The sequence below is a fragment of the Nilaparvata lugens genome, chromosome 1, assembly GCF_014356525.2.
Source record: "Nilaparvata lugens isolate BPH chromosome 1, ASM1435652v1, whole genome shotgun sequence".
Lineage (NCBI taxonomy): Eukaryota > Metazoa > Arthropoda > Insecta > Hemiptera > Delphacidae > Nilaparvata > Nilaparvata lugens.
The window spans coordinates 36,440,503-36,468,484 of NC_052504.1; the positions used below are offsets into that span (position 1 = coordinate 36,440,503).

Sequence of the window (27,982 nt, forward strand, 5' to 3'; positions counted from 1 at the left end):
CCAATGCCTTTGTGATCTATTGTATTACAATTATATATAGATATAATACTCGTGCTAAAATACCCCAATGGCGGCCTTCAATTTCAAGTAAGAGCTATCATTAGGAAGGCATAGGCATTGTGGGTCTATATCTCTTTAAGGTCTTTGATTTGCACAATTTGAAACTGAATTAGGAAATTGAAAAAGTTTTGGGCAATAACCTGTTTTTTCTTTCCCGATCATTATATTGTTTGTGCTAATCTAATAAATAAATAAATAATGAACAGGGCACAAAAATTCAAATCATACAACAACGCTAGATATTATAACGCTACTATGACTCATAAGCATAGTTTTATTCAGAAGCAAAGTACTTGTGACTGTATTAGCACGATTCAGAACTGGGCTAATATACGGTAGCAAATATTACAAGAAGTACCTAATTCCTGATTCACCAAAACAAGTGCAGATCACCATGCACAACGGCCTGTAAACAACTGAACAATGGACAGTTGATAACTGTCTATTTTTCTATTTTATAAACAATCGAATTCATTTCTGGTCAATTATGAATTTAATAGAATCTACCGCGCAGGCGCCAGCAGGCGCCTAAACCCAACAAAAGTTATATGAATCTAAGCATAATTTTATTCAGAAGCAAAGTATTTGTGATTCTGCACGATTCAGAAAACATTCCAAACAAGAAGATCGTCAGTCGTTTCAATATTGACCCTATTGGAAACCCCCCTCACTACAATGACAAGGACGCAGTCTGCGCAATCTCCCCCCCCCCCAACGTTTCCACTCCTGGACAATGACAATGTACAGTGTCATACTGTACATTAGTTTTTGCATTTCACCTTTCTTCCAATTGAATATTTGTACCCTATTACCACTTCAAAGAAAGTAAATGTGAATGAAAAAAAGTGAACAGAGAATTGGCTTGTGTTGGAAATCTTGCAGTATACTAAAAGTAATTTTTTAATACTGAGAGAAATTAATCCTGAAACCATACAAATTGGCTATCATAAAGACAACATCAAACTTAACTGCTTGGGTTTTGCAGATGATTTGGTTTTCCTTGCAAATGGAGTAGCAGAAGCACGACAACAAATAACATCTTTGGAAGAAGTGGCAGGAAAAGTCGGACTGAAGATTTCTTACGAAAAAACGAAATTCATGATAACTGATCCTTTGTGTATAAATAAAATTAATATTAACGGAAGTCTTATTGATATTGTGGACAGTTTTAGATATCTAGGAGAGACGATCACATATAATCTTAGTGAGAAGGCCAGAATTTCAAAGCTTTCCAAGGGACAGCATGTAACTAGGGACACTTATAAGAGAAAAAGTCTTTCCATTCATACAAAACTGAAACACTACAAGGCAGTTCTAAGATCACAAGCAATGTATTGCAGTGAACAACTTTTCAATATTGATGGAAATGGAATTAAAGAAACTATAAGAAGAGTTGAAAGACGGATTCTTAGAACCTGCATAAACAAAAAACATGTAGTTGACAACCAGTTCAAACTCCTTCCAAGAGAACAGATTTATAGAGAAATTGAACCAATAACTGACGCAATGCGCAAAAAGAGAATTTCTTTCTTTGGACATATTCTCAGAACCCCAGCGAATCGATTGTTAAGAAGACTTATTGAAAAATTCATGAGTGCGAAAACAGACAGAGCCACAATTCCTTGGCTTGTGGAAATAAAAAAAGACATTTCGGAACTAAATTTAACTATTGACGATGTCAAAAATCTATAGGGAAACCATCACGGACAGAAAGAGGATCTTATCTATAAAAACAATGAGGAGAAGGCAACAGGTTTGTTCAGATGAATTGAGAAAAGAAAGATCTGACAGAATGAAAAGGTACTGTGAAGAAAGGAAGAGAATTGAAGCGAATAAACGAAGAAAGAGGACTAACCAGAGACTACAGTGATCCTATGTGGTCATAAAATTGAAAAAAAGAAGAAAAGTATTTTTTATTGCAGAAATTTTCGTTGAAGCATGAACTATTATTCATTCATATTATCCAATAACTTACTTTTTATCGAGAATTTACGAATGATTGGTTGTTTTCTAATTACAGTATAAGAAAAAACATGTAAAACTTGATCTCTCCAAAACTAAATTTTTCACGGGTAGTATCATGTAAATTTCTTGGGTTGAATTTGAATTGCCATGCATGGCCGAACATGGATAATAAAGAATTCGATGAGAGAAGAATGAACCTTGTCTCCAAAATAGCTGTACAAATAGAATATAGTAAAGATTTCATGTGATATTGAAATGAAATGGGAATAAATAATAATATGGATGTCAAACTACTGTATAAGCATATAGAATAATAGAGCATATTATATTAATATAGTATATAACATAAAACACAATAGCGCAGACAAGAAGACGGGCAATATCTCATTGAACAAAAACAATCAATTGTTTCGACGACCGAAAACCAGTTTTCCAGTTCTCCGGTGTGAGTGTTTGTACTCACAATCATAGCAGTTGGGACTGTGTTAGTGAGTTCGACCACACTTTTTCGAAAGACTAGTAGGGAATTGAAGCTTTCTCGATTGAGAGTACTTTGCAGGTACTTCGTTCTAGCGTGTTTCGGATGCTATTATCCAACTGATAATCATGAAAATGGTACCAAATTGTTCAGAAAGATTTGGACATCTGGCGCCGTACCGCCAAATTTTTATATCACTTATCAATTTTTTCCTATTGAACGTCAAACTTTGCCAAATTTTCTCCAAGTTCATCGAATTTTAAAGTCATTTTATAGTTGGAAAATTGGAATTTGGCGGTACGGCGCCAGTTGTCCAAATCTTTCTGAACAATTTGGTACCATTTTCATGATTATCGGTTGGAAAATAGCGTCCGAAACACGCTAGAACGAAGTGCCTGTTTCAGCCCTTTTTCCGAATTATAACATTGCTCTTAACACTGTAAGGGCCGGTTTCCGAGCTCGGGATTTAGCTAAGTCCTGGACTTTAAACAGCTGGAGTCAGAAAATTGGCTTTCTAAAACGGGGCGTAGTCGCAGTCATTGTCATAGTCACTTTTGAATTAAATTTCGAAAAACTAGAAAATTGAAAAGAAAATAAAATGAAGAGAAAATAGTGTAAAGTTTCAGCTATTTTGAATTATTTATGAATGTCTAATTCAGTCAAGGAAAAACGTTACCAATTATAGAAATGAGAAAATAAAAACTACGACTACTGTTATAAAAGCTGCGACTACGCCCCGTTTTGGAAAGCCATTTTTCTGACTCCAGCTGTTTAAAGTCTAGGACTTAGCTTAATCCCGAGCTCGGAAACCGGCCTTTAGTGTGACTAAAGCTCAGTGCTGTTCTTGTAATGACGTATTTCAGAACATATTTTCCTGCTTTTTACAGAAAGGCAGAGTTGTCTTACCGGATTTCAATGTGATACTGGCTCATACAGATATTTTGCCGGATATGATTGGCATAAGAGGATTGCTGAAAAAAAGGTTTCCGAACCCCAAAACCGGTGAGTCAATTTTGTCGACATGTAAATCTCGAAATGAAAATCCCGGAAAAGAATTTTCAACTACTCAGTAATCTACAAGCTAGTTGTTTAAATATAATTTTATAGGTTTAGGCAGTATAGTATTATGGATGATTTAAAAAAACAGCCAAATGTTATTTTCCAACGAAGCTCATGTTTCATATTTTTCAATGTGGTATTTGGGTGTTTTCATTACAAATTAAAACAACAATAAAGCATGAAACATCTTCAATCATGAATATGAAAATAACTTCTGTTAAATGGCGGCCATCTACATCATCAGGCCTATTTTCCTCTAATCGTCAGATCTGATTCAAGTTGTTATTCATACTTCTTGGGATCATTAATGGCTTCTTTGGAGCGTGTAGCCTGTGTACATTAAAAAACTGCCAAACTATGATATCTGACATTTTCTATAATTTTAACTGATATCTAAAAATAAGTTATCCATTACTTTGAAAGATCACAATAATGTAGAAATTACTATTGGTCAAGAGACAAAAAAGTCAACACCTCTAATTACCTTACCTTGAGAACGATTTGTGAACACAAATTTTTACATTTTCTAGGTACATTGGGATCAGATATGAATGAATTGGTGACTAAATTCAAAAATGGAGTGACATATTCATGTTTCCGCGATGAAAGAGAGGTGGACTACGGTTCACTTGAGATGATGATTGGAACCGTAAGTACATTAATCTCCTTCTTATATCTTCAATATGAGCTTTCTATCATTTAAAAATTTGTTTGAAAATATTAGTCCAAAGTTAGTCAAAGAGAAAACAAAGAGCAGCTACGTTGCAACGGCGTATTCATCATAGTAGTTCTTCCCTTGATGTCCTAACCTCCAGACGGTTGTCACATAACACATTGTGTTGTATCACGATGTTTCCTCTCAAGGAGAAACTTTATAATGAAACTAGCATGTAAACCGTATTATTTTGTTCAAAACTACATGGTTAATCTTTAAAAGAGTTGAAAATTTTGCAACCTTTGATTCATCAACCTCGCTCGCTACCAAGTAAGCTACGGATTCACTTGGAGAATGCCCTGTTTGATTGAACATTTATAGATACATAAACTTTGAATCATATATTGAATAAATTTGTTTTAATAATCAAATTAGAATTAATATCAATAGAAAAAGTATATTTTCATCCTCGGTAAATTCGGAATTTTTATGCAACATTTCAAGATAATCAGTTCAGTAGTCCAACTTGATGATGCGTCATTCGTGTATTTCCTATCCCGTACCGTACATTTTTAAGCCGATTATTCCCTTTATTATATTATTTTAGAAGATAGACTAGTAGATTTCATTCACATTGATGAGAGTTCCTTTACATTGCCGGTTTTGAAATAGTTTACATTTTTAAAACAGCTGTTTGAGCTACTAGTCCTTTAGATCGTTGTAACCAATGTACCTGGAGTACATTGAGTATTCTAGTTACATTGATTATAACTACAATTTAACTTAATAATGGTTGTAAAACACTTCTTATGTACCATGCTCAATCATTTTTTGATTTAGAACAATAGATTGTAATAACTGAATAGTTAGTGTCACTTGAAACATCGTTGTTTAACTTTTCAGCTAAACATGGAAACACAAAAATTAAGAGACAATTTCCAAGAACTGATAAATGATGTTATGACGATGGCACCTCCAAATACCACTCATCCATTTATTACACGGTAAGTGAATGCTGCTAATCAATGTTCTATTAATTATTATAATTCTACCATCTTTGAAACATCATCAGAAAAAAATTATGAGTGTTGAGGATTGTCTTTGGAAGAGTCAAGATTTGTATACAGTAATCTAAAGTTGATTCTCTGAACAAACAATCCCGGTGGTTCTAAACACACTTTCTAATCTTTGCCCATCATTATTTTTTCCAACACAAGTATTCTGTTAGCAGTATTCTGGAGGTATACTCCCTATTTGATAATCAGTAATAAATTATTGTCCTTTTAATTTTGTACAGTTAACTACGGATCTTAACTCTTTCTTTCAGATTCTGGAAGATCATGTTATTGTTAAAAATTCAATTATGAAAAAAATTATTTTTCTATTTTTGCCCTATCATTGCCCAATCCAAAATATTTGTTAATGTAGGCCTATACTAATTTTAGAAGCTAGCGATAAAAATAATCAGGCAGGCAAGATGAGATAGCCACGGGTTGAAGCTTCAATCTGTCTTTTCCCCGTTTTCAATATTAAAAGTTCAGTAGTTGTGAATCTGAAACGCGATTGGAAGAAGCACGCTGCTCGTCGCCGCAACATCACCCGCAATATAAATTCACCGCATATGAAGTACCCTGCGCAGGTAGTATATTCGATAAGCATTATATCGCCTCTACACTAATGTTGTTAATAATATACATTCCTAACAACAAATGGTGAGTCGCTTCACCTTTTTTATATCGCTTAAATGATACAGTCCATTTATACCATAACCGCCCCTACACTAATGTTAATAATAGTGAATAATACTATTCGCAGTTTTCACACGACACGTTCTCGCCAATTTCTTGCCGACACAGCAGTCAAGTCGTCCTATTGACTTCTAGAGAATCAACTGTTGGTGAAAATCAGCCAATGGGAGGACATTCTGGATGTCGTCTTGGCGAGAGATCGGCGTGTGTGAAAACTTCCAATCACATTATCAGTAGAAGGTTTATTTTTAGAAAATAGCCAGTTTTTATTTATATATTTTGATGTAATTTACGAGTTAGTTCTAGTACCGTATGTTTTTTGTTTAATTGATGAGACTGAAATAGCATATTATCAGTTCTATAGACTGATTTTGAATTATTTTTCTTTACGTTTCAGAGTTGTGTTGAAATCGCCTCATTCTACGGAAAGGTTGAAACTGGATCTCTCTCCTCATCTATCTCAAGACGGAGAACTAGCCAGTAGTAGTGACGAAGAAGAAGATGATCCGAAAGTCAGAGTCAAATATGTTTAATAGTTTAATACTGCTTTGTTAAGTACATTATTATAATAATGAAAAGCTACTTGGCTGTACTTATTACTATTGATAGTCCCAACAACTGATTATTTCTTCATATAATATTAAGTCAGGTATTGATAATTTTCGATTATCAACATGTTTTGTTCTCATTCGGATTTCTGTTCAGATTTTCTCAGCATTTGCTTTTCCTATTGCTTATTCATTGTATAGTCATATTGGCTACATTTGCATAAGGATTAAAAATTGTAATTAAGGTAGATGGTTATCCTATTATACTCTTAAACAATATTTTTATCTTTTCTTACATTGGTAAATAAAGGCCACCTCTGTTTCACCAAACCTCGTCTGAACGGGACAATATCATCGATTGGAACCCGCTTTTACCGATTTGTCATTGAAAGAATAGCTACACAGTGTAATCGATTGGTGCGGCTCTATTATCCTGTTGGTAATGTTCTGTGCAAATTGTCAATGTGTCTCTCTTGACCCTCCAGACCCTTCAGTTTGAAGTTGATATTATGGCCTATGGCCAATGTGAAATCATTCCCTACACGCAACTCACATCATTTTCTGTTAGATCCTTGTGTTTCTATCGTATAAATAAGCATTTGATCTGATTACAAGGTGAACGACAGTATAAGGGGTTAAAAAAATAGATACAAAAATAACTCGCATTTTTTACAAACTTTTATAACCAAAGTTTATACACGAATAATAAAATGTTTCACGAGAAATGAGAGTTAGAAGCAATTAATAAATTTTGAAGAGATGAAATAAATAAAGTTAATCTGATAAATCACACAATCATTTCAAGTTCGCGAGCGTATTCTATGACTTGCTCGGCCAACTCAACAGAGGGAAGCGTTTCTTCACCCTTCTTTTCCTCCACGCTGAATTGGTAGTAATTGTCCTGACCAAGCTTCCAGTTTTTCTGAAACAATAATGAATGAATTGATGGTGGATGATTTATTTAAGTTTGTTACACCTGCAGTAATACAACTAGGTATGCAGGCAATTCCTTCAAACATGAGTTAAAATATGGACATCACCTTCAGCAAAAAAAAAGATCAATAAAAAAAGAGGAAAATGTTCAAGAATTATGGTGAAACTATTAAATTTTTATCCACATATAATTCAACTGCAAACTTACTGTAATTGATACAAATAGGCTAACGATCGCCAATTTCTAACAGGAAAATAATGGATAATTTTCAAAATTAATACAAAAATTTTGGAACATATCAAATAACCTCAAGTTATTTGAACAAAATGAAAAATTTCGTATATTTTTGGGGGAGTCCGCTCTCACAAGATGTCAAGCAATATCAATAAACTCAAAATCAAAATCTTTATTTTGCCAAAATACAAAATCACTTGAAATACTTCAAATCATTAATACAATAATAACTGAAATATTCAGTAGATACATAATCATCAAAATGAATAATACATTTCAATTGAATAAATAGAATTGGCACAGCTAGCAAAGCGAACTTGTGTGCTAGCTGTGAGTTTTCGATATATATATATATATATATATATATATATATATATATACATAATTTTTAAACTTTCTTGCAAAATGATAAAACTACAAACAATAAGATTAGTATAAAGAAAATAAAAATATTAAGGCAAAAACAAAAATAAGATATCCCATCCGGCTACAAACCAAAACAACAAAATGAACTATCAATAAAACTCCAATATTCTGACAAACAATCATTGCTCAATACCACGTGATATTATCAATGCCATAACTGATTGACAGACAACAGTAGGCTACATCTATGATAATAATTGTTCCATATCTTTACATTATAAATTATTAGAATTTGGGAAGTGTTGAATAAATATTTTTCTTAGCCTATTCAGATATTTTTTCGAGAAGATTAATGAACTAAAGAGCTAAAGAGAATGTTATGAATTCTATTTGCTAACAGCTAAATCACCTAGCCACATCTCAATGCAATGGATGTTGCTATCCTTGTCTATCATTCGACAGAGCAGATAGCGACTTCTCTAGCTCAGCAAAGTTGCCAGATTGTTCTTAACAATGTACAATTATAATTAATTAACAAAATATTTCATCTCAGTATATAAGGGGGGCCCAGAGGGACCGCAAGAAATAATGAATATGGAGAAAATTCAGTACATTAATTACAGGAAAAGGTACAGTAATCTGAATTTTTGACGGTAAAGTAAAAAGGGCGTTCAGCGCAAATTGCCCTCTGACTATGAACAGCAAAACTGATACCGTATTAGGTATCATGGGGTGTTACCAAAGAGAAACAATAGCGTGAGTAGATGTCCCATGGTATAGGGCGTTTATGTCGCAACTTTTACTGTTATCTCAAGCTGATAGTCCACGTAGTTCTTTCCTGTGAAGCTTTATGACGCTGGTAATCTATCATATTGTGCCGTTCATACACTCTTACCCGGTCAAAACAGTAATAATCGACAGTAATCGGCTTGAGATAACAGTTAAAGTTGCGACATAAACGCCCTAAACCATGAGATATCTACTCACGCTATTGTTTCTCTATGGTGTTACTTAAAATCACTTAACCTAACATTAACCTTGACCTCCCCCCCAAAAAAAATTCTATAAACGCCACTGAACAATAATTGATATTACCGGTAGCAGCTATCCTCTATAAAAGGCAGTGAGAGGCAGAGAATCGGCTGTTCTCCTATCCTTCTCCACTGCAATTATAACGTGGACCTCACTTTAAAATTGAATATTTGTGGTCGAATCAAAATACTTACTTCTGAACCGTATTTCTTGATTGCTGCTTGGCCTCCAGGCAGATTGAGCATGCGCGAAGCCTCTTTGATCGATATTTTCCTATAGGCTTTCTCCAAACAACCAGCAATTTCGTTCCTGATGGTATCCAAGAGAATGTCGATGAAAAAGTTGAAATTTGCTGCCGGTATGTTGTCTTTAGCTAAGAAAATCTGCAACGTAACATTTAATTCAATAAAATCAATAATGTAAGAGCTAATATGCAACAAAATATAAATTAGAATATCTGCCAGTGTAACATTACACCCGAAATGACAGTAACGGTTTGTAGAGATGTCAAAACATGATTTATTGTTGGTTTTGCTTGGCAATTTAAAATTAAATTTGGGACTCTATGGTCCTAGTTAGAAAACCTCTTGGCATGGTACGGAAATAGTAATCCTCTTGATAAACCATTATAATATTGGATTTTTATATTTGGAAACTGTCTCAAAATAGAATCAATAATTGCAGATGAATTTGAAAATACACCAATGGAGAAACAACTTTCGTTTATTCATTACAAAATCAAATTAATATCAGCAAACCTCATGGATACACTATTGATGTGCTTGTTTGGTCTTTCATGTTTTTTATCCAGTCACCTTCATACTACTCTGCTATTAGGGAAACATGCTATCTGATCCGAAATATCTGAAACAGCTCTCTTCTTAATTTTTCATTTTGCCCTCTTCACAAACTCAGAACATCTCATTTTTACAGCAGACAAGAGAAAAATGAATGCAAAAAAAAATACGTAACACTGCAGCTCAAATAAAATATAAATCAACTAAAAAATATAATACAAAGGAGGAAAAATAATTGGGAGGCAGAAAATAATTTAAAGCTAGAAGCAAGGACCATTCAAGATTTAATTTTGTCAGTTTTTTTAAACTTCAAGGAAGTTGCAAGTTTGCATCCTGTAAAAGAAAAATTACAGAAGATCTATATGATTTGACAATTGAGTTTATAAGGTTGATTAATAGTTGTGGCTTCTATATAGTTGTTATTATTTCAGACAACAACAGACTTGTTTCAGAAATTGCAGACTAATAGAAAAATGTTTAGTAAATTTTTGACCATGTATAATCTTCATCACATTCGACTCGGTTCTCATTCTTAAAAGTATAAGAAACAATAATTGGTTAAATCTGAAAGATAAGACATTCACTTTTTTCCCATTTGATGACTCAACGGGAACTCTCCAGGAAACATTTTTTAGGCACTGTATAAGATATTTTTCAAGACTAAGTGCAGCTCTGAATTACTAACCGGCAATAAATTGATTCTCAATATCAGTATTCTAGAAACTTGAAAAGTTCAAATTAGTATCCTAGCAACTTAGAAAGGCAGAACATCAGGCCAAGGTTGTTTAATTATGGATCATTTTAATTCAATTTTACATTGCATCATGTTTTGAAATACAGTATTTTATAGAATACAGCGTTGACACTTTGACAATGCAATGCATCCTACCAAATTGGATTATTGGTTTACCAAAAATACTTCTAAACTGATTATTGACGATAATAATAGGTACTGATAGAAATTGAATATAAATTACGAATGTCTCTAGTAAAATATATGAGAACTTCTTACGAAGTTCAAATTCTCTGTTTATAGTTGCTGCCGGCTGCCTCAACAATAAAATGTTCATTATTGATAGTGTAAAAACATTTTCCTTATCCATTTTATTCAATTTCCATCCTTATAAATTTTCTTCATTTTTTTACATAGATTCATCTTGTTAACTCTGATAATTCCTTAATTGTTTTTGTTTAGTTTGTATTGTCTTCTTTTTCTTCCATTATGAATCTTTGTTTTTAGTGCAATCCTATTTAGTGTGAATTTATTTAATTTATCTTACCTTTACCATTTCTTTTATAACTGGGTAACCGCCGAAAAACCAAAGCTCATGCTCCCCACAAATTATGGGGAAAAATACTACAATGTACAATACTAATACTATTGATCATTTTTATGTTTTAATGTTGATATAATGATGAAAAATGTAAGGAAAATGTGACTAACCTTATTGTAGCTTCCTTCCATGAGGTATTGCTCAAGTGAAAGAGGATGTCTGATGTAAGGATTGGTTTGTATCTGATCAGAAGGCAGAAGTTCTAGTTCTGTGTGAAATTCGGCAACTCTGTTCTGTGAGAGCAATAGCAGTAGATTCAAACCCAGTAAGTGATACTTGAAAGCTGATTCTGGAAGCTGGTCTCTATAAAAACACCAGAATGAAAATACTTATAAATTGCAGAATCACAACGCGCATCGACAATAACTATTTTGAGATATAAGAATTACAATTTAATCATAATTATGTAATTGTAATTCGAATGTCGTAAAATAATGAATATTGATAATGGATGGTAAATACTCGACGTTCATAGATTGGATATTAATAAAACCATAATATTATGCAGCTCGGGAATGTCTAGAAAAAAATAAATTTAGTCACTAACAAGCTCTTTGAGAAGAAAACTCAATCAATGAAAGAAAATGACCTCTCCTCGGTCATCTGTCTGTCTGTGACAGTGACCTGCATAGAGATCTACGCATTCCATTAGTGTCCAGTGAAATAAGTCGAGACTCATCATGACGCATTTGCCATGCGGCATGAGTCGAGACTCCATCATCATGTCAACCCTGAGGCAAGCCAACTACTAAAGAATGAAGATCTTACCAGGAGGCTGAAGAGAAGGAAACCTTTCGAACTAGTTTAAAATCAATTAGTGATAGTGTATGCTCACTACATAATTTTTACTGCTATCGTAATCTCAGAACTACTTAGGTAATCAATGGATGAACTGGAGTTTTATATTTTTTCATAGTGTAGGCTACGATTTATAATGCAATGAAAATAATGGTTAGTCTCTGATAAAAGTTTTAATGACAATCAACATAAAAAAAATTGTCTGTCGGCGAGGTCAACTCAAGTATCAAGTAACTTTGATGCATTTTGTGTATAAATTGTTTATCTTTTTCCCCTGTTGCACGCAATGATCTGAAAGAAACTCGTTAAAAATTCCCCCCCCCCTCATACAGTTTTATAGTCTTGTCGGATTCGAAACATTTTTAATTGTGTTTTCTACCCTTGTGGTAAAAATCGACTGATGTTCTATAAGGAATGTTTGTATTTTGAAAAAGAACTTACTTGTAATCGAGGTAGTAGCATTTCAGTTGTGCCATATAACGTTCAAAAGATGGAATATCTTTCTTTTCTATACTCCATTGGGCACCAATCTCTAATATATCTCCTGAAAAAATACAGATTGGGCAATCAAATAACAGTGAAAGAATTAACTATTTATGTGTTGAATAAAATCAGTATCTGTTTCATTTTCACAAAAAACACAGATCGTGAAAGAAAAACTTAGGATACGTTATACTATTTCTCTCTCAAATTTAGATAACATAAAGGGCCGGTTTCCGAGCTCGGGATTTAGCTAAGTTCTAGACTTTGAACAGCTGCAGTCAGAAAAATGGCTTTCCGAAACGGGGCGTAGTTGCAGTCCACGTTTAAATTAAATTTCGAAAAACTAAAAATTTAAAAACACAAAATAAGATAAAGAGAAAAAACGTAAAGTTTCAGCTATTTTGTAGGAATGTTTGAATGTTAATGCTAATTATGTAGGAAAGTTTCATTTCGTCAAGGAAAAATGTTTTCAATTATAGGACTGAGAAAATAAAAATTATCATGAAAGCTGCGACTACGCCCCGTTTCGGAAAGCCATTTTTCTGACTGCAGCTGTTCAAAGTCTAGAACTTAGCTAAATCCCGATCTAAAAAACCCAAAATGGGGTTATATCTAAGTTTTCATTTTCACAAAATTTTTAGTTTAAACGTATTTATACAAAACTTTTTTAAATTTATGTGTCAAATACCAAATTTATAATAATAATATCACTCAGTTATTTCTAAAACGACTTGAGATAAGCATAGACAAAACTAAAGTGATGGCTGTGGCAACCAATCATAAACAGATAGATATTAAGTTGAAAAATAGAAGAATTGAACAGGTCACCAGCCTCAAAAATCTTGGAGCTATTATACGGTGGGCCGTCAACTGGAACCAATTTCATCCGAACTAGCATCGGCCGAAAACGACCGAACGATCCCCCGACAAAGAAAGGAATAGATGCTCGTCCATTGCAACAGGTTCATACGGCCGTGCACGACCGTCTCCGGCCGATCAATTTTTCGATCCGAATTGAATGGGATTTTCCGGATCTATTTTAATAATGAATTTTTTATAACGATATTTAATAATGAATAAATGACTGTGAATTTGAACAATTATTTGAATGTGTTAGGGAAATTATGAGTTAATCTTTTTTACTTACTAACAACGAAAAACAGAGAGAAAAATCTGAATTTAAGTGGAAAATGTAGAAAATTCTACTGATTTAGAATTAGAAAGTGGAAAATAGAATATATAATTAATGCTTTCCAAATAAATGAAAAAAGAGAAAAATATATACAGTATTTAGATTTAAATTACAGTCAAATTGTGTAGGAAGTAATTGTTAACTGTTTTAAAATACAATTTTACTGTTTTTTAAAGAATTTTTAGTTATTCTCTCTCCTCATCATGTTGGTATTTTCAAGTAAAATCATCTCATATCTTGCGGACTTTGTAATTAAACACACAGAGAAGAATCACTTTCCCTACTAACTATATTAGCATGCCACTTCCTGGCAGCCAGCCAACTACTACTGAACTGGACTAACGAAAACGGTTCCAATGGACGACCATATTCGGCCGAATTGACGGCCAGCAGAATCGAACGATCCAACGGCCGAACGGATCGGTTGAATACGGTTTCAGTGGACGGTTACCCTACATCAAGAGGGCAGAATGGAGGAAGAAATAAATTCTAGAACTGCTTCTGGCGGTAGACTCTACTAAGCGCTATCAAGAGGGTTCCTTAATATGAAAGATGTTAGCCAGAAAGCGAAAATGGCAGTCTTCTGGTCCACATATGTTCCTACTTTGTTATACTCTTCCGAGACGTGGACTTTGACGGAGAGAAGTAAGAGTAAGCTGCAGGCCCAAGAAATGCGCTTCCTACTTAGAGTGATTGAAAAGATAAGAAATCAAGCTATAAGAGCTGTGGTCAACTCTAATCCAATAATAATCCTCTAATAAGGATGGACGAGGAGAGGCTACCAAAACTGATATGGGAATGTAAGGCAGAGGGAAGAAGTCGAGCAGGAAGACCGGGGAAAAGATTGTCTGATGACCTCCGGAGAAATTTGGAGTCTAGGGGTGGTGATTGGAGAGTGATTGGCCGTTTGGCGCAGGATCGTGATAGATGGAAATCTCTCGTAAACTCTACCGCAAGCTAAAAGAGGCTTCGATCAAGTAAGTAACTATTTCTAAAATAGAAAAATAATCACTCAGAAAAAATTTTGAACCAGAACCGTAAACTAACTTACTCCTAAAAGTACAGCAGAATCATGTAACGTATAAATGAGAATAAATGCAATAACTAATAACTGAATAATGTAATGTTATTATTCACAAATAGCATATAATTATAATGTACAACCAATTTAGTGTCTCATTACAATAACAATATTATTAAGAGAACACTTTTTCATAACTATACAAATGATTATAATATATACTATATTATAGAGATTAAGTCAATTTGGAAAATATGCACTGTTGAGGCGATACTGTACTTTTCATCACAATTGTAAAACTACACACCCACCTTTTTATATGTCCTGAAATGAATAAGCTTCAAAATGGTATATGTCCATTCGGTATATTGCCCACGGAGTCTAGAATATTCACAACAAATATGAAGCTTTGTTGGAAAATTTAAAATGATAATTTTGTTTAGAATGAATGGGTACTCACTAGCAAGAAGAAGCTCTTGTTGAGATGCTTTGGAGTCCGATGTTGGCAAAAAAGTCAGATTGGTCAGTTCTACCTGGAAAGGTAAATTATTTTACTCAAAAGAAAATATCATCAATCCTCAACTCCACAGGCTTGGACAAAAAGAACGCAGGCATGATTATATGATTCATGTTTTTGACATTTGGCGTCAAGGGAAACTGTTAATTTTTTGTTCAAAGTCAAAACATTTGAATACCTATAGATAGTTGCATCTATTTGTCCCACTATAAAAAAAAGGCAAATATTATTTTTTTGAAATACAGGATGATATTTCTTCGAGGCGCGGTTACAGTGGCCGAACCTTGGATTTAATGTTTATTTATTCATTATTCTATTATTTTTGTATCATTGATTATAAAAAGGAAATTTCAATATTACATAAAATCGAGCACCTAGTATAAAAAGCAAGATAAATTACATTACTGTGTGTGTGGTATCATTTTATTAAACTTGGCCAGGTACAATAATATTTTTCAATAAACCACTTTAATTATGGGCCGCGGATCCAGAATTGGGAATTATAGTTTACGATATTATAATACAACAGAATAATATCTACGATATTGAGTCAGTGGGAATAACAGGTCTACAGAGTTGTCAATTTTCATATTTCCACTGCCTTTTACAGTCAAGCCTAACTATAGAAACATCGGGCTATGATCACATTGGATGCACGTCTGCGCAAGTAATTGGGTGGAGCAAGCGTGCAGATGAAAGAAAATCTGTTAAGAACCATAGTAACTCCAGAGCCATAAGATATTTGAAGCATTCATGAAGAGACAAATGGTGTACTACTTTGAGAGTAGGAAATTATTTAGGCTACAGATGCACAGCTTGGATTTCGACAGGGGGAATCAACCGCCGTATCCTAGCTGGTTCAGGAGATTCTGAACTCCTTTGAGACAGGTGACTCAGTGTCTCTGGTATTGGCGGACCTGAGTAAGGCATTTGAGTGTGAATTAAGCTGCGTACACATACTCGTGCTTCCAACCCGCACCGAGCACGCTCCTCCCTCGTACCGCCCACGTACCACCATCGCTCCGCCTCCGCTCTCTACTCGCACCGATCATGAACGTTACGGAAGATGGTAGATCTTCTCGCGTTCCCCGGTCGAACCATTGTTGCTCGCCGGTCGATCATCAATCGCTCTGCTGGAGTGACGTTCGGTTTTGGAGCGGAACGAAAGTCTGTACGCACCTTACATGATACTGTTCAAGTAACTGGCTGCTTATGGAGTATCTGGTCCAATTCTAGGACCCTTCTGTTCCTGGTGATGATCAACAAACCAGGATCACTGGGAAACATCCTAATGTTTGCTGACGATGCAAGAGACAGAGCACCAGATCTGGCTTGAACTGTAGTAGTGAATATTCTTAAAGAAACCAAGCAGTGGTTCACCAACAACAAGCTGATGCTGAATGAGAACAAACACAGGAAACTACATGCAGTCTTGAGTGTAGCCAGCTCAATGGCCTTACAGAAGTGAAGCTGTTGGGTTTCACTCCAGATTCTAGACTTAGATGGAAAAGTCAAATCAACAAAGTCTGATAGAAACTCTCCAGTGTAAGGTAATATTTCTTCTCAGACAACTGAGACCTTTGATACCCCGAAAGCATCTGATGGATTAATATTTTGCCATGTTCCATAGCCATATCAATAAATTATGGTATTCAGTTGTAAGGACATGCACCTGGCCAACTTATAAGAAGGTATTATTCCTCCATAAAATAGCACTCAGCAGGTTAACTCGACAACTATCGACCCATCTACATCAAACTGGGAATAGTAACTATTTTCAATCAAATCCTACATCTTCCTCTCTTTGTTGCATGCATGAGATAACCATCACTTACTGACAAGAAGAACTGATAAGTGTTATAGGAGTGATAACACAAGATGAAAAGTGAAAGTAGATGCTTCATTTTGCAAGCTGGGCAAGAAAAGGATGTTTTCAGGTGCTAGCCCTAAGGATGTACAAAACTCCAACGGATGGAGTAAGGAGTCTGAACAATAGGTGCTTTAGGACACGAATTAAGAAGTGGTTAGCAGAGTCACCATTCCACACTGTGCAAGAATATTTTTAACCCGTGACAAGTGCAATGCATTCACTGGCGTGGCCATCTTAGAAAAACATTATATTTGCAATTGCTATATATGTTTGACAAGTGAACAAACGTGAATAATTGCCATTTCTGACATAGTTATATGTCAATCCTATGACAAAGACAAAGTCAGGTCCACTTCCAGACACAGTCAATCCAGATCTCTGGTCATGACTAAGAAGAAAAGTATGAAGAATTCAGGATATGACCGCTACTAGCAAATGCAAGAAAGCGTGCACTTGCTGGTGGCATTGAGTGTAAGTGACGACAGAAAAACAGACAAAGTCACAACATGTTTCTATATGTATAATTTGTTTTATATCTACACACGTGTTAGCGGGCACCAATTAATTACTTATGCAAACTTTCATCCAATGTAATCAAAGCCTAATGCCGCATCCACTCTCGCGTGAAGCGTACATATGACGATGAGCGCGAGAGTGCGAGAATACATCAGCCTGCTTTGATTTGACTAAAAAAGCTTTTGGTTGATTGTTTTTTTCACACTGGTTGGAGTAATTTTTTTAACTAAAGTACCCTCTGTATCGTACTTTGATTTCAGTTTGCAACAATAAAATTCGGAGTTGGCTATACCAGATTGAGTCAAATAAGTTTCAATGTCCGAAACTCCCACCTCAGGTTGAAGCCTTGATATAAAAATAGAACTTTTCTTGTCCACGGTGTTCAGGGGTTGCACACTAACAGCAGTAGGCACTGGAGGAGAACTCTTTTTAGAACCAATAATATGTTTTGGCTTTTTTGACACGGCAGAGGCAGAGCTATATGAAGACACCTTCCCACCTGTTAAGTTCACAGCACGATTGATAGGACAGCTGGGCTGGCTTATCACAGTCAGTTGAATCCAATGTAACATTCACTGAAATATTATCTTTAGAAACAATGTCAGCAGGATAGTTTACAACATGATCACCTACAGTCGTCACACTATGTGATTTTTCTATCACCTCAACACTTTTGGAAAGTTTTAGAATGTTTTCACTCAGATTTTTGATTTTGTCAAAAATAGAAGTAGATTTACTTTGATCGTCCTTATAATTTAAATTTGAAGGAGTCGTATCATTAGCCAGACACTGAAGCATACAGATAACCTCAACTTGGCATTCGTCACAGTACCAATGTACACTATCACCAAGAATTAAAATACTGTTGTATTTCTTTTTAGACAGACCTACACAACTCGCATGGAACCACTTGTCACATATTCAATCACATTTTACACCTAAATCATCATATTTAACAATTTCGGTACACTTGGAGAAAATATTAACGTCACATTCAGCCACTGCCATCATAATCTCCCAGGGTACTGGGGCCCCTGTTGTTCCTGATCATGATAAACGATGTTGCTCTCTCCAGACACAGGACAGTGGTATGCTATGCTGATGATACCTCATTATTGGACATCAATGGGGACTTGGCTGACCTGCGTGGACTGATGCAGGCATCAGAGGGGACCGTGGCTGACTGGTTCCGAGCAAATGGATTTCTCACAGCCTCAGTTCCACTCCAGTATAATAGGAGGAGTAAGGACGGACGGCAGCCAACGGGCCGCTGTACCCGGAGGGAACGGACGGCAGCCAACGGGCCGCTGAACAGGAGGGACGGACGGGGACGTACGGAAGCCAATGGGCCGCTGTACAGAAGGAACGGACGGGGACGTACGGCAGCCAATGGGCCGCTGTACAGAAGGAACGGACGGCAGCCAATGGGCCTCTGTACAGAAGGAACGGACGGCAGCCAATGGGCCGCTGTACAGAAGGAACGGACGGGGACGTACGGCAGCCAATGGGCCGCTGTACAGGAATGCTGTACAGCATTACTATGGTCTGGGGCTCGACCGGCGTTTGAATACTCTCCCAAAGTAGAGAGGTGGAGATCAGCCGCCGCCTGAGGCAGTGAGAATTCGCTCGATGCGCCATCGGTACCCTCCTTATCTCCGCGGACAGCCAGCTTGCTGATAGCCGAGCGTCTTTTAATCATATTATTAATTATTTTCTTGCCACAATTTTGCTTGTGACACTGCTTAACAGCGAGAAGACCCAGTCTATTGTGTTCAGCCTCAGGAATGGTGATCAGTACAACTTCCCCTCGGTAAAGCTCTTAGGCTTTACAATGGATCGTAAGCTTGCTTGGGGAGATCACATTCAGGGTGTCTGTTGCAGGCTTAATGAGTGCTGTTCCTGCTGAGGAGTCTGAGAGGTTGCATCCCGGAGGCCCATCATCGCATGTGCTACTTTGCCACCGAGGTAAAAAGGATATTGCTGGTGCAGAAGAAAGCCATAAGAATTTTGTGTGGGGCTGATTATTTATTTATTTATTCATGGAGACAACAGGTAGAAAACCCATTTAGCCTCCTCCACACTTTACAATAATTTCCAACATAATACAATTTTCAATAAAAAGAAGATAGTAAATATGAGAAAATAATAAATTATAAAAATAGCTAATTATAAAATTAAGAGAATGAAATAAGACGAAAAATAGAAGAAATATACAGTCGTATATAGAATAATAAAAATACATTAACTGAATTCAATAAGAAAAAATGCACACATACCTCAGTAAACTATAATCATTACTAGTATATAGACAAGAGGAAAAAAAGTGTCTGTGTAATGTACTACCACTAGCCTTTATGAGGATAATTGAATAGAAGAAATGCAAGCGCAAATCACGAAATGATGGACCACATACTACAAGACTAAATCATATGAAATCCTTCGGAATTTTGATAGGGAGAACCAGAAGATGTCCAAGTGCTCTGAATAAGTATTGAAAATTCTTTGAGCTCTACTTAAAGGAACGTTATAATGTCTTACCGTTCTGGAGCAAGAAATATGAAATGAAAATCCAGAACGTCGAGCAATGGTATTTATATATATATGTTAATTTTAGAAAGCAGGTAGGAAGAATCATTTTTATTATTTAACAGATTGAACAGAAAAACAAGTAATTTAACATCACGTCTTACTTTCAGTGATTTAATATTGAACATACTTCTGAGGGAGTTGGTTGGGTAATCAAAGGGACAGAAAACCCTGTGCTTTTTATAATACATACATCTCAAAAATTTGTTTTGCAAGCGTTCTAGAAGGTGAATCTGTTCATTATGATAAGGATTCCATACTTCGCATGCATACTCTAATAGACTCCTCACAATTGATTTGTATAAGAGTAGCAGAGGTACCACATCAGAGAAGGGCGAGCATGTCCTCAAAATGAAACCCATCTGTTGATTGGCTCTGTTAACTATGTAATCAATATGTGAATTGAAAGAAAGGTCTGGGCTGAATACTACTCCAAGGTCCATGAACGACTCCACCTTTTCCAATGGAATACCATTTATAAAGTATACACCTGCATGAGTGGAGGACTGCCGAGTGAAACTCATGAATTTACATTTATTCACATTCATTTTAAGTCCATTTTCATCACACCATCTAGACAGACTATCAATATCCCTCTGCAAATCATAGCAATCTCTTTGATAATTGATTTCTTTATATACTTTTACATCATCTGCATACAGAAGGCATGAAGATTCTCTGATGGTAGATGGTAGATCATTAATAAACAAAAGAAATAGAAGTGGACCAAGGTTAGAGCCCTGAGGAACCCCTGATGTACACTCAAAGCATTCTGATTTGAAATTGTGAATCTTGACATACTGTATTCTTGCCTCCAGATAACTCTGTAGAAGATTAACCATTGTTACACAAAATCCTAACACTTTGAGTTTCCGTATCAGAAGTCTATGATTTATGGTGTCAAACGCTTTTGATAGATATGTAAAGATAACATCTGTACGACCTCCATGATCCAAAATTTGTGAAACCTCACTACTAAAAACTATAAGATTGGACACAGTTGAGCGACCAGGCAGAAATCCATGTTGCTCAGGTGCAATAATCCTCTGACACTGCTTATAAATAATCGAATGCAGGAGCTTCTCAAAAACTTTCGAAAAACAATTCAAAATGGATATTGGTCTGTAGTTTTTAATATCATTCCTATTCCCAGACTTGAAAACAGGAGTAACTCTTGCAATCTTCCATTTTGAAGGAAATCTACCCGACCTTATAGCCAAGTTAAAAATTAATTTCAATGGTTCTAAAAGGACTGCAGCACAGCCCTTGACAATAAAGGTTGGAATCGCATCAGGACCCTCGGAGCAGCCCGACCTCAGCCCTTTGATAGCAGACAGAATATCATTGGAAGAAACCATCCCAACTCCCCCATCCAACAATGAGCACCCAGACACCTCCGGAATCCCCATTGGCACATCAGGTATCAGCCTCATACACAGATTGAAAGTATTTAGAGAAACCATTAACCATATCAGCCCCAGAGTAAGACTCTCCGTCCAGTGTCATGGTTGACACCACAAAAGAAGTTTTTCTTTTTGAATTGACATATTTCCAGAAATCTTTTACATTATGGCGTATTCCATTTTGAACTCTAATCAAATACGCCTCATAAGATAGTGTAATTCTGTTTTTCAGGGATGCGCGTAAAGTTTTAAATTTATTATCACGATAAGGCGAAGTTTTCCTCTATCTTGAGCACTTATTTTTTATTTTCAAATCTGATATGATATCAGATGTAAACCAAGGAGGATACTTATTATTTGATATATTCAATCTCCTCCTTGGAATAAATTCATCAAAATTTTTGTGAAGTACTTCATAAAAATTATCTACAGCAGAGTCAACATCACTGCAATGAAAAACAGAGTCCCAACTGGAATCGCGGAGTCCGCAATAGAGGCCGAGATAGTCCCCCTTGGAATAGTCATACGAATATTCGGGTGACCGATTTGAGTGGAGCTCTGACCGGGCTTTCACCGCATATGAGGCTTCCACACATAATGCAGGGTGATAACAGTCTTGAGGGAGGAGTGGATCATCGCATCTCACTACATCAACTGGCAAGTTGCTCAAAACAATATCCAGTGTTCTACCGAGCTCATTTTGCACTGAATTATAAGAAATTAGATCATAGAATGACATCAAGTGACAAAGAAATTTTGCTTTGCATGAGCCAGAAGAGAGATCATAAGTATCAGAGCTAATTTCGGGTAAATTGAAATCTCCAATAATCATTAAATTTCCATTGAGTAAGCTATTCAAGGATTCAATGTATTCACAGTAACCAAGAAAAACATTTGAAGGAGTGGAAGGTGGCATATAAACAGCATTTATATGATAATCAGTTGAATTTGATTTAAGTTTAACCCCTACGGAATCATAACAATAATAATCATTATTTACAGATAGCTCACTACAGAGCTCCAATTGCAATGATCTTCTCACTGCGATAAGTACTCCACCCCCCCTGCGACTGCCATCACCCCCTCCTCTATCACTCCGATAGACAGACTAGCGGTCATCAAAAATTTCACAACTGATTATGCCGTTGTGCAACCAGGTCTCAGTCAATACTATCAAATCATAATTTGCACTTAGAAGAGATTTATACAGATTCGAGTTTGATAGTACACATTTTGATAGTACACAGACAAAGAAGAAATTAATGACATATATGAAAAAGAGAAAAAATGAAATAATATTATAAATACAAATAAATGACAAGAAGTGAAAAAAAGATGAACAAAATAAAATATAAGTCGATCATCTCAGCCCACCGGTAAAAAACTATTTTCAATATTGTAAAATATTAAAGACAAGAAAAAAAAGAATTACTCTCCTTCGTTATTAAAGTTATCTCAGCAAACTGTTTTCCACATTGTGAATTATTAAAGAAGAATTATCATTAAAAAATAAAAATTACTCTCTTACGTTAAGGTTAATGTTCACATTACCTAAATCAGATTCTCATCCTTAATCAGGAAATAACTTGGGTCATCACCACTATTCTCCCCCCTTTACATTTCAAGAATAATAATAATTAAAGGAAAAAAAATGTAAATAGCAGAACCTTTAATGAATAGAATACTAGATATTTGGTCTTCAGTATGGATAACCACCTTAGTACCACCACAACTACTCAGAAAGATTCTATAATAATGAAAACACCCATTGTAAAAGAAAACAGAGTGACTGCAATCTGCAATAAGATTAGAAGCAAGAACGAGAAATGTTATCGGAAGACCTAGCAATACTGTAATAATGAGAATGAGATAAAAAATATTCGATAGTTCTGTTGAAATACCGTAGTTGCAGAAAGAAAAACATATAGTTAGAGCAGTTAGTGAATTGATAAGACTATACCACGCCTTGTCAAAATTTAACAAAGCGTGGTATAATTTAACAAAGCGTGGTACAGTCTTTTAATAGTATACTATTTAATAGTAAACGAATTCCAATATTTTTGTATTAATATAATACAGCCGTACAAAACAATCCCTAGTACATTTATTTCGTTAATCTTGCTGTTCTATTGAAAGGTTCCCTACCAATTTCTTTAAGATTAAACATTCATTTAATTATAAATTGTTTATCAATTTCCAGGACTCCAGATAGGAGAATCAGTTATTTTAAATCACAAAAGCAAGACTCATAGAAAACATTCATTCGGTTGAGTTTATTATAACTCTATGTAGTTAAGTTGATAGCCGAAAGAACAATGATAATAATGGATTAACAGTTGCAAAATTATGATTGATTATTGATTAATGAATAAAAACAGATACGTGAAATCGAATAATAATACACTCTAGATTTGACACAATTCATTTCCGAAAAACAATATATATTGTATGAGACCTACAATATAGGGAAAATAAATTAAATCTTTAACAATTGACTGTAGTTGGTACAGCTTTCAAGTCCTTCTCACATCGTACGGTATAGATTATACCGTTCTCAACAATTCTTATCTTTATTGTACCAGTCTTGTCCACCCAAACATATTTGAAGCCAAATTCCTTTTGAAGTTTTCTAGCTTTGGAGAGAAGTATTTTTCGTGGAGCCATTAAAGAAAAGTTTATATAAACTGGGTGGGTCTCACCTTGCATCCCCATGTGCCTGGTCGACAGCTTGTTGACACTGCGCTTCTGTTGCATAATCTCGTGAGCGATCGTGCGTCGAACAAACTTCACTATGATTGGTGGCGGATTTCGTGAATCAGGTCGCTTTTTAAGACGATGACAGCAGTCAATCTCTTCTGCACCTATCTGCACACCTACAGCTTGGCAAGTTTGGAGCACCACCTTTGAGACGACCTCCTGATCTGCGACTGGAATACCGTGTATTTCCAAAGTATTTCGTCTTCCATACTGCTCCAGATCGTCGGCTTGCATCTACAGGTCATTAATTTTCTGCTTTAGAGCTTCATTTTCAGTTTGCAGAGTCCTTATTATTTCCTGCTGAGATGCGATCAATTCTCCCTGTGTAACAAGAATTTCAGCGTTGTTGTCGAGTTTTGCATGACACGAACTGAGGGACTCTTGTAGTTTCTCGAAGCTGCTCATAACTTGCCGCTTGAAATCATTCAAGGCCTCAGTATACGGGTCCTCGGAGCCTGATGAATTGACGGACGCACCAGCGCTGGAAGTTTTTACTGGAGTCGATTGAGCCTCAGTACCCCGCTGACTACGGTGACCCGCCAAACAGCTTCCGCACTTCCAAGAACTCTTCCTCAGGAGTTCGAGCTCAACTTCACTTAGATCTCTGTCCGACTCTCCCCTGATACATTTTCCATGGAATATCGAGCCACACTCAGCGCATACCACTTTGACCTTGTCAGATCTTCCAACAAACACATTGCACTCAGCACATGCACTCATTTTAGTACTGTAATAAAAATATAATTCGGCTTGAAAACTGTTAAAACGAATAAATATCAACGAAAAGAACCGGCAGGCTTAGTAAGATCACCGACCAAACTAAGCAAAACTATTCATAAATCAACCGGTAGCCGATAAGAGAGAACGGAACGAAAAACGTCTGCTCGCAATCAACTCTCTGATAGAACTGATCTGATAGAAGTGATTATCTGGCAAATTGCAAGCCACTATTTGTAAGGGAACGCAAAATGACAGTCTTCATCCTCTACTTTTTCAGGTCTGCCATTGCAGCTTCTCGGGGACGTCTTGCCTACCAGAGGTGACTTTCATCGGCATGACACCAGGAACAGGCACAGGCTGAACCTCCCTTACTGTAGATTGGGGAGGACTCAAGAGTAGCTTGGCCTACCAGCCGGTGAGGATCCTCAACAAGCTGCCCATTTCCGCCAGAGGTTTGAGGACGCGGTCTTGAGGAGGAGACTGAAGGCATTCCTGCATGATAATCCCTCTTACTCCTTGAGGAAATTTTTTGAATGTGACACAGCAACTGTAAGTAGCTACTTCTCACAATAGTGCTTCTGCCTGCTGTTTCGTTGTTTGTGTAAATATTTGTTTCTTTTTTACTTTCTGTAACCTTTTTACGTTCTGACTGTTAATCTATGATTTGTTTATTTCTCTTGACGTGTTCACTTAAGGACATGCCCTGGCGGCATGTCTGTGCTATGAACAAAATTATTATTATTATTAGTGTGGATGGCTGCTTTGCCAGCAATTACTCTTGCTAGCCACCAGCAAAGAGAAGGTGAGTGTCCAGCCGAGCATCTACGAATGGTAGCATTACAAAATGGATGACAAAACTAACTTCTTCTAAGCCCTTCTAAGTCAGAGTACAGTCTAGATAGAACCAATTCTGTGTTCAATCTCTATGAGATGCTCTTTATTAATAGCCTTTTAAAATTATAGATTATTGGATACTCCTAAAAGTTGCAGCAGTAATAATTCACATTATTCCTAGTTCTCATCTTATAAGTTCATCAACTAGTTGTTCATCAATTATAATCTTATGGCTAAGATTATAATTGATGAACAAAAGGTTGCTACAGTACTGTCTCCATGATTAGGAGTGAAATGATACGGCAGAATTTTTCTTTCAAACAAAATGTTCCTTCTTTCATCGTAATCTGAACATTTTTGATGTTGTTGCTAAACATGAACGTCACTTGAGCTTTCATTCCAAGAAAGTGAATGAATTTATTGTTATAACTGTAAACAATGAATAAAGAAGATACAGAATCTTATCCTAACCTATAAAAATTTAGATTCCTTGGAATCAATAAAATGGCAAAATAAATTCGTACTCACTTTTAGCTTAGCAAGAAGTTGACCGCAAAGATCCAAGTTTCTGTTAGATTTATTCCATTCTGATTTCAGCTTTTCGTAAGTAGAAACAACTTCTCTAATTGATGCCATCTTTAAACTCAAAAATAATTATTTCAATAAATTTTACAAAACACCATAGATCATAAGAAGATGAATAGAAAGAAAATTGTTTGTCATTCAACACTCATAGATTGGTAGCTCAGACCAGTTATAGAATAGACACGCTGGGAAGTCTAGCGTCTAGCCTCTGAAGTCAAAATTTACTGCCATATCTCCAAATCGTGACGTCATAATCGGATAGAAAACTTTTAGATTGTGATTTCAGAAGGATGTAAATTATTATTCATTGAAATGGTAAACTCCCGCTGAAATAGACATAATCTGCTATGCAAAACAATGTAAACAAAATCTACAGGAAAGTTTTTGGCTAAAGTGCACGTCCAGTGCCAACATACCTGTCATCAAATTTTTCGTTGGGATCGATTTAGTATGTTATTTTGAGCAAAAAATCACAAAAATTGAACGGCTCTCACTATTGTTTTTAAAATAAACTAAGTTCAAAGTAGCAGAACTTTACATGCATTCAACCTATAAGTAGCAACCATAAGTAGCTGAGGTTAGGAAAAGCTGTAGGTTAGGAAAAGCTTTAGGTTAGGAAAAGCTTTATGTTAGGGAAGCTTAGGTTAGGAAAAGCTTTGGGTTAGAAAAACTCAGATTAGGAATATCATAATTTGATGATTTCAATAATCAAAATGGCTGCTACTCATAGGTTAAATGCATGTAAAATTGTGCTACTTAGAACTTAGTTTATTTAGAAAACAATAGTGAGCGCCGTTTAATTTTTGTGATTTTGTGCTCAAAATAACATACTAAATCGATCCCAACCAAAAATTTGATAATAGGTATGTTGGCACTGGACGTGCACTTACACCAAGTTTTTTATCTGATGCTGACGTTACGATTTGGCGATATGGCAGTAGATGTTGGCTTCATCGACGTCTTTCAGTATGTATACAATGGGCTGTGTCTATTCTATAACAGGTCTAGGATTGGTATAGTGTGGTCCACGTTATAATGGTACTAAATAAAGATAGAAGAATAGCGATACCGATTCTCTGCATTAATTAATTATATTTCTACACTGTCAAAAACATAATTGTCATCGTTGTGGACCTAGAAAAGGATGGTATCACCGGCTTTGTCGAATGATAGACAAGGATAGCAAAACTAAAGTTGATGAAATACTGTCATAATAACGTGGACCTCACTATAGTTATATATATATATTTTTAATAGTGTGGTCCACGTTATAATGACAGTGAATAAATATAGAAGAATAGTGATGCCGATTCTCTGCATTAACTAATTATATTTCTACACTGTCAAAAACATAATTGTCATCATTGTGGACCTAGAAAAGGATAGTACCATTGTCTTTGTCTAATAATAGACAAGGATGGCAAAACAAAAGTTGATCAAATACTCTCATTATAACGTGGACCTCACTATAGAAGGCAACTTTTTCTCGA

General features: G+C 35.7%; 2 protein-coding genes across 3 annotated transcripts in view; one reads left to right on the forward strand and one right to left on the reverse strand.

Moving 5' to 3' along the window:
* Positions 1-6,547, forward strand: part of LOC111054287 (50S ribosomal protein L1) — a 29,386-nt gene extending 22,839 nt beyond the window's left edge. The window contains exons 5-8 of the mRNA XM_039420477.1: positions 3,391-3,505; positions 4,093-4,211; positions 5,121-5,221; positions 6,363-6,547. Of these exons, the coding sequence (XP_039276411.1) occupies positions 3,391-3,505; positions 4,093-4,211; positions 5,121-5,221; positions 6,363-6,498 (471 nt within the window). The 3' untranslated portion in view covers positions 6,499-6,547. The remainder of the gene's footprint in view (positions 1-3,390; positions 3,506-4,092; positions 4,212-5,120; positions 5,222-6,362) is intronic.
* A 623-nt stretch (positions 6,548-7,170) lies between these two features.
* On the reverse strand, positions 7,171-26,862 carry LOC111054286 (26S proteasome non-ATPase regulatory subunit 8). 2 transcript variants are annotated; one of them, XM_022341277.2, is made up of 6 exons: positions 26,436-26,862; positions 15,165-15,237; positions 12,450-12,552; positions 11,321-11,513; positions 9,274-9,462; positions 7,171-7,435 (listed from the first exon to the last, which is right to left on the reverse strand). In XM_022341277.2, the coding sequence occupies exons 1-6, from the start codon at positions 26,541-26,543 to the stop codon at positions 7,301-7,303; spliced, it is 801 nt and encodes a 266-aa protein (XP_022196969.1). In that variant the 5' UTR covers positions 26,544-26,862; the 3' UTR covers positions 7,171-7,300. The 2 variants fall into 2 exon arrangements, with proteins under 2 accessions (XP_022196969.1, XP_039276426.1); XM_039420492.1 differs by having other exon boundaries at positions 7,174-7,435; positions 9,270-9,462; positions 26,436-26,671.
* Positions 26,863-27,982: the final 1,120 nt, after the last annotated feature.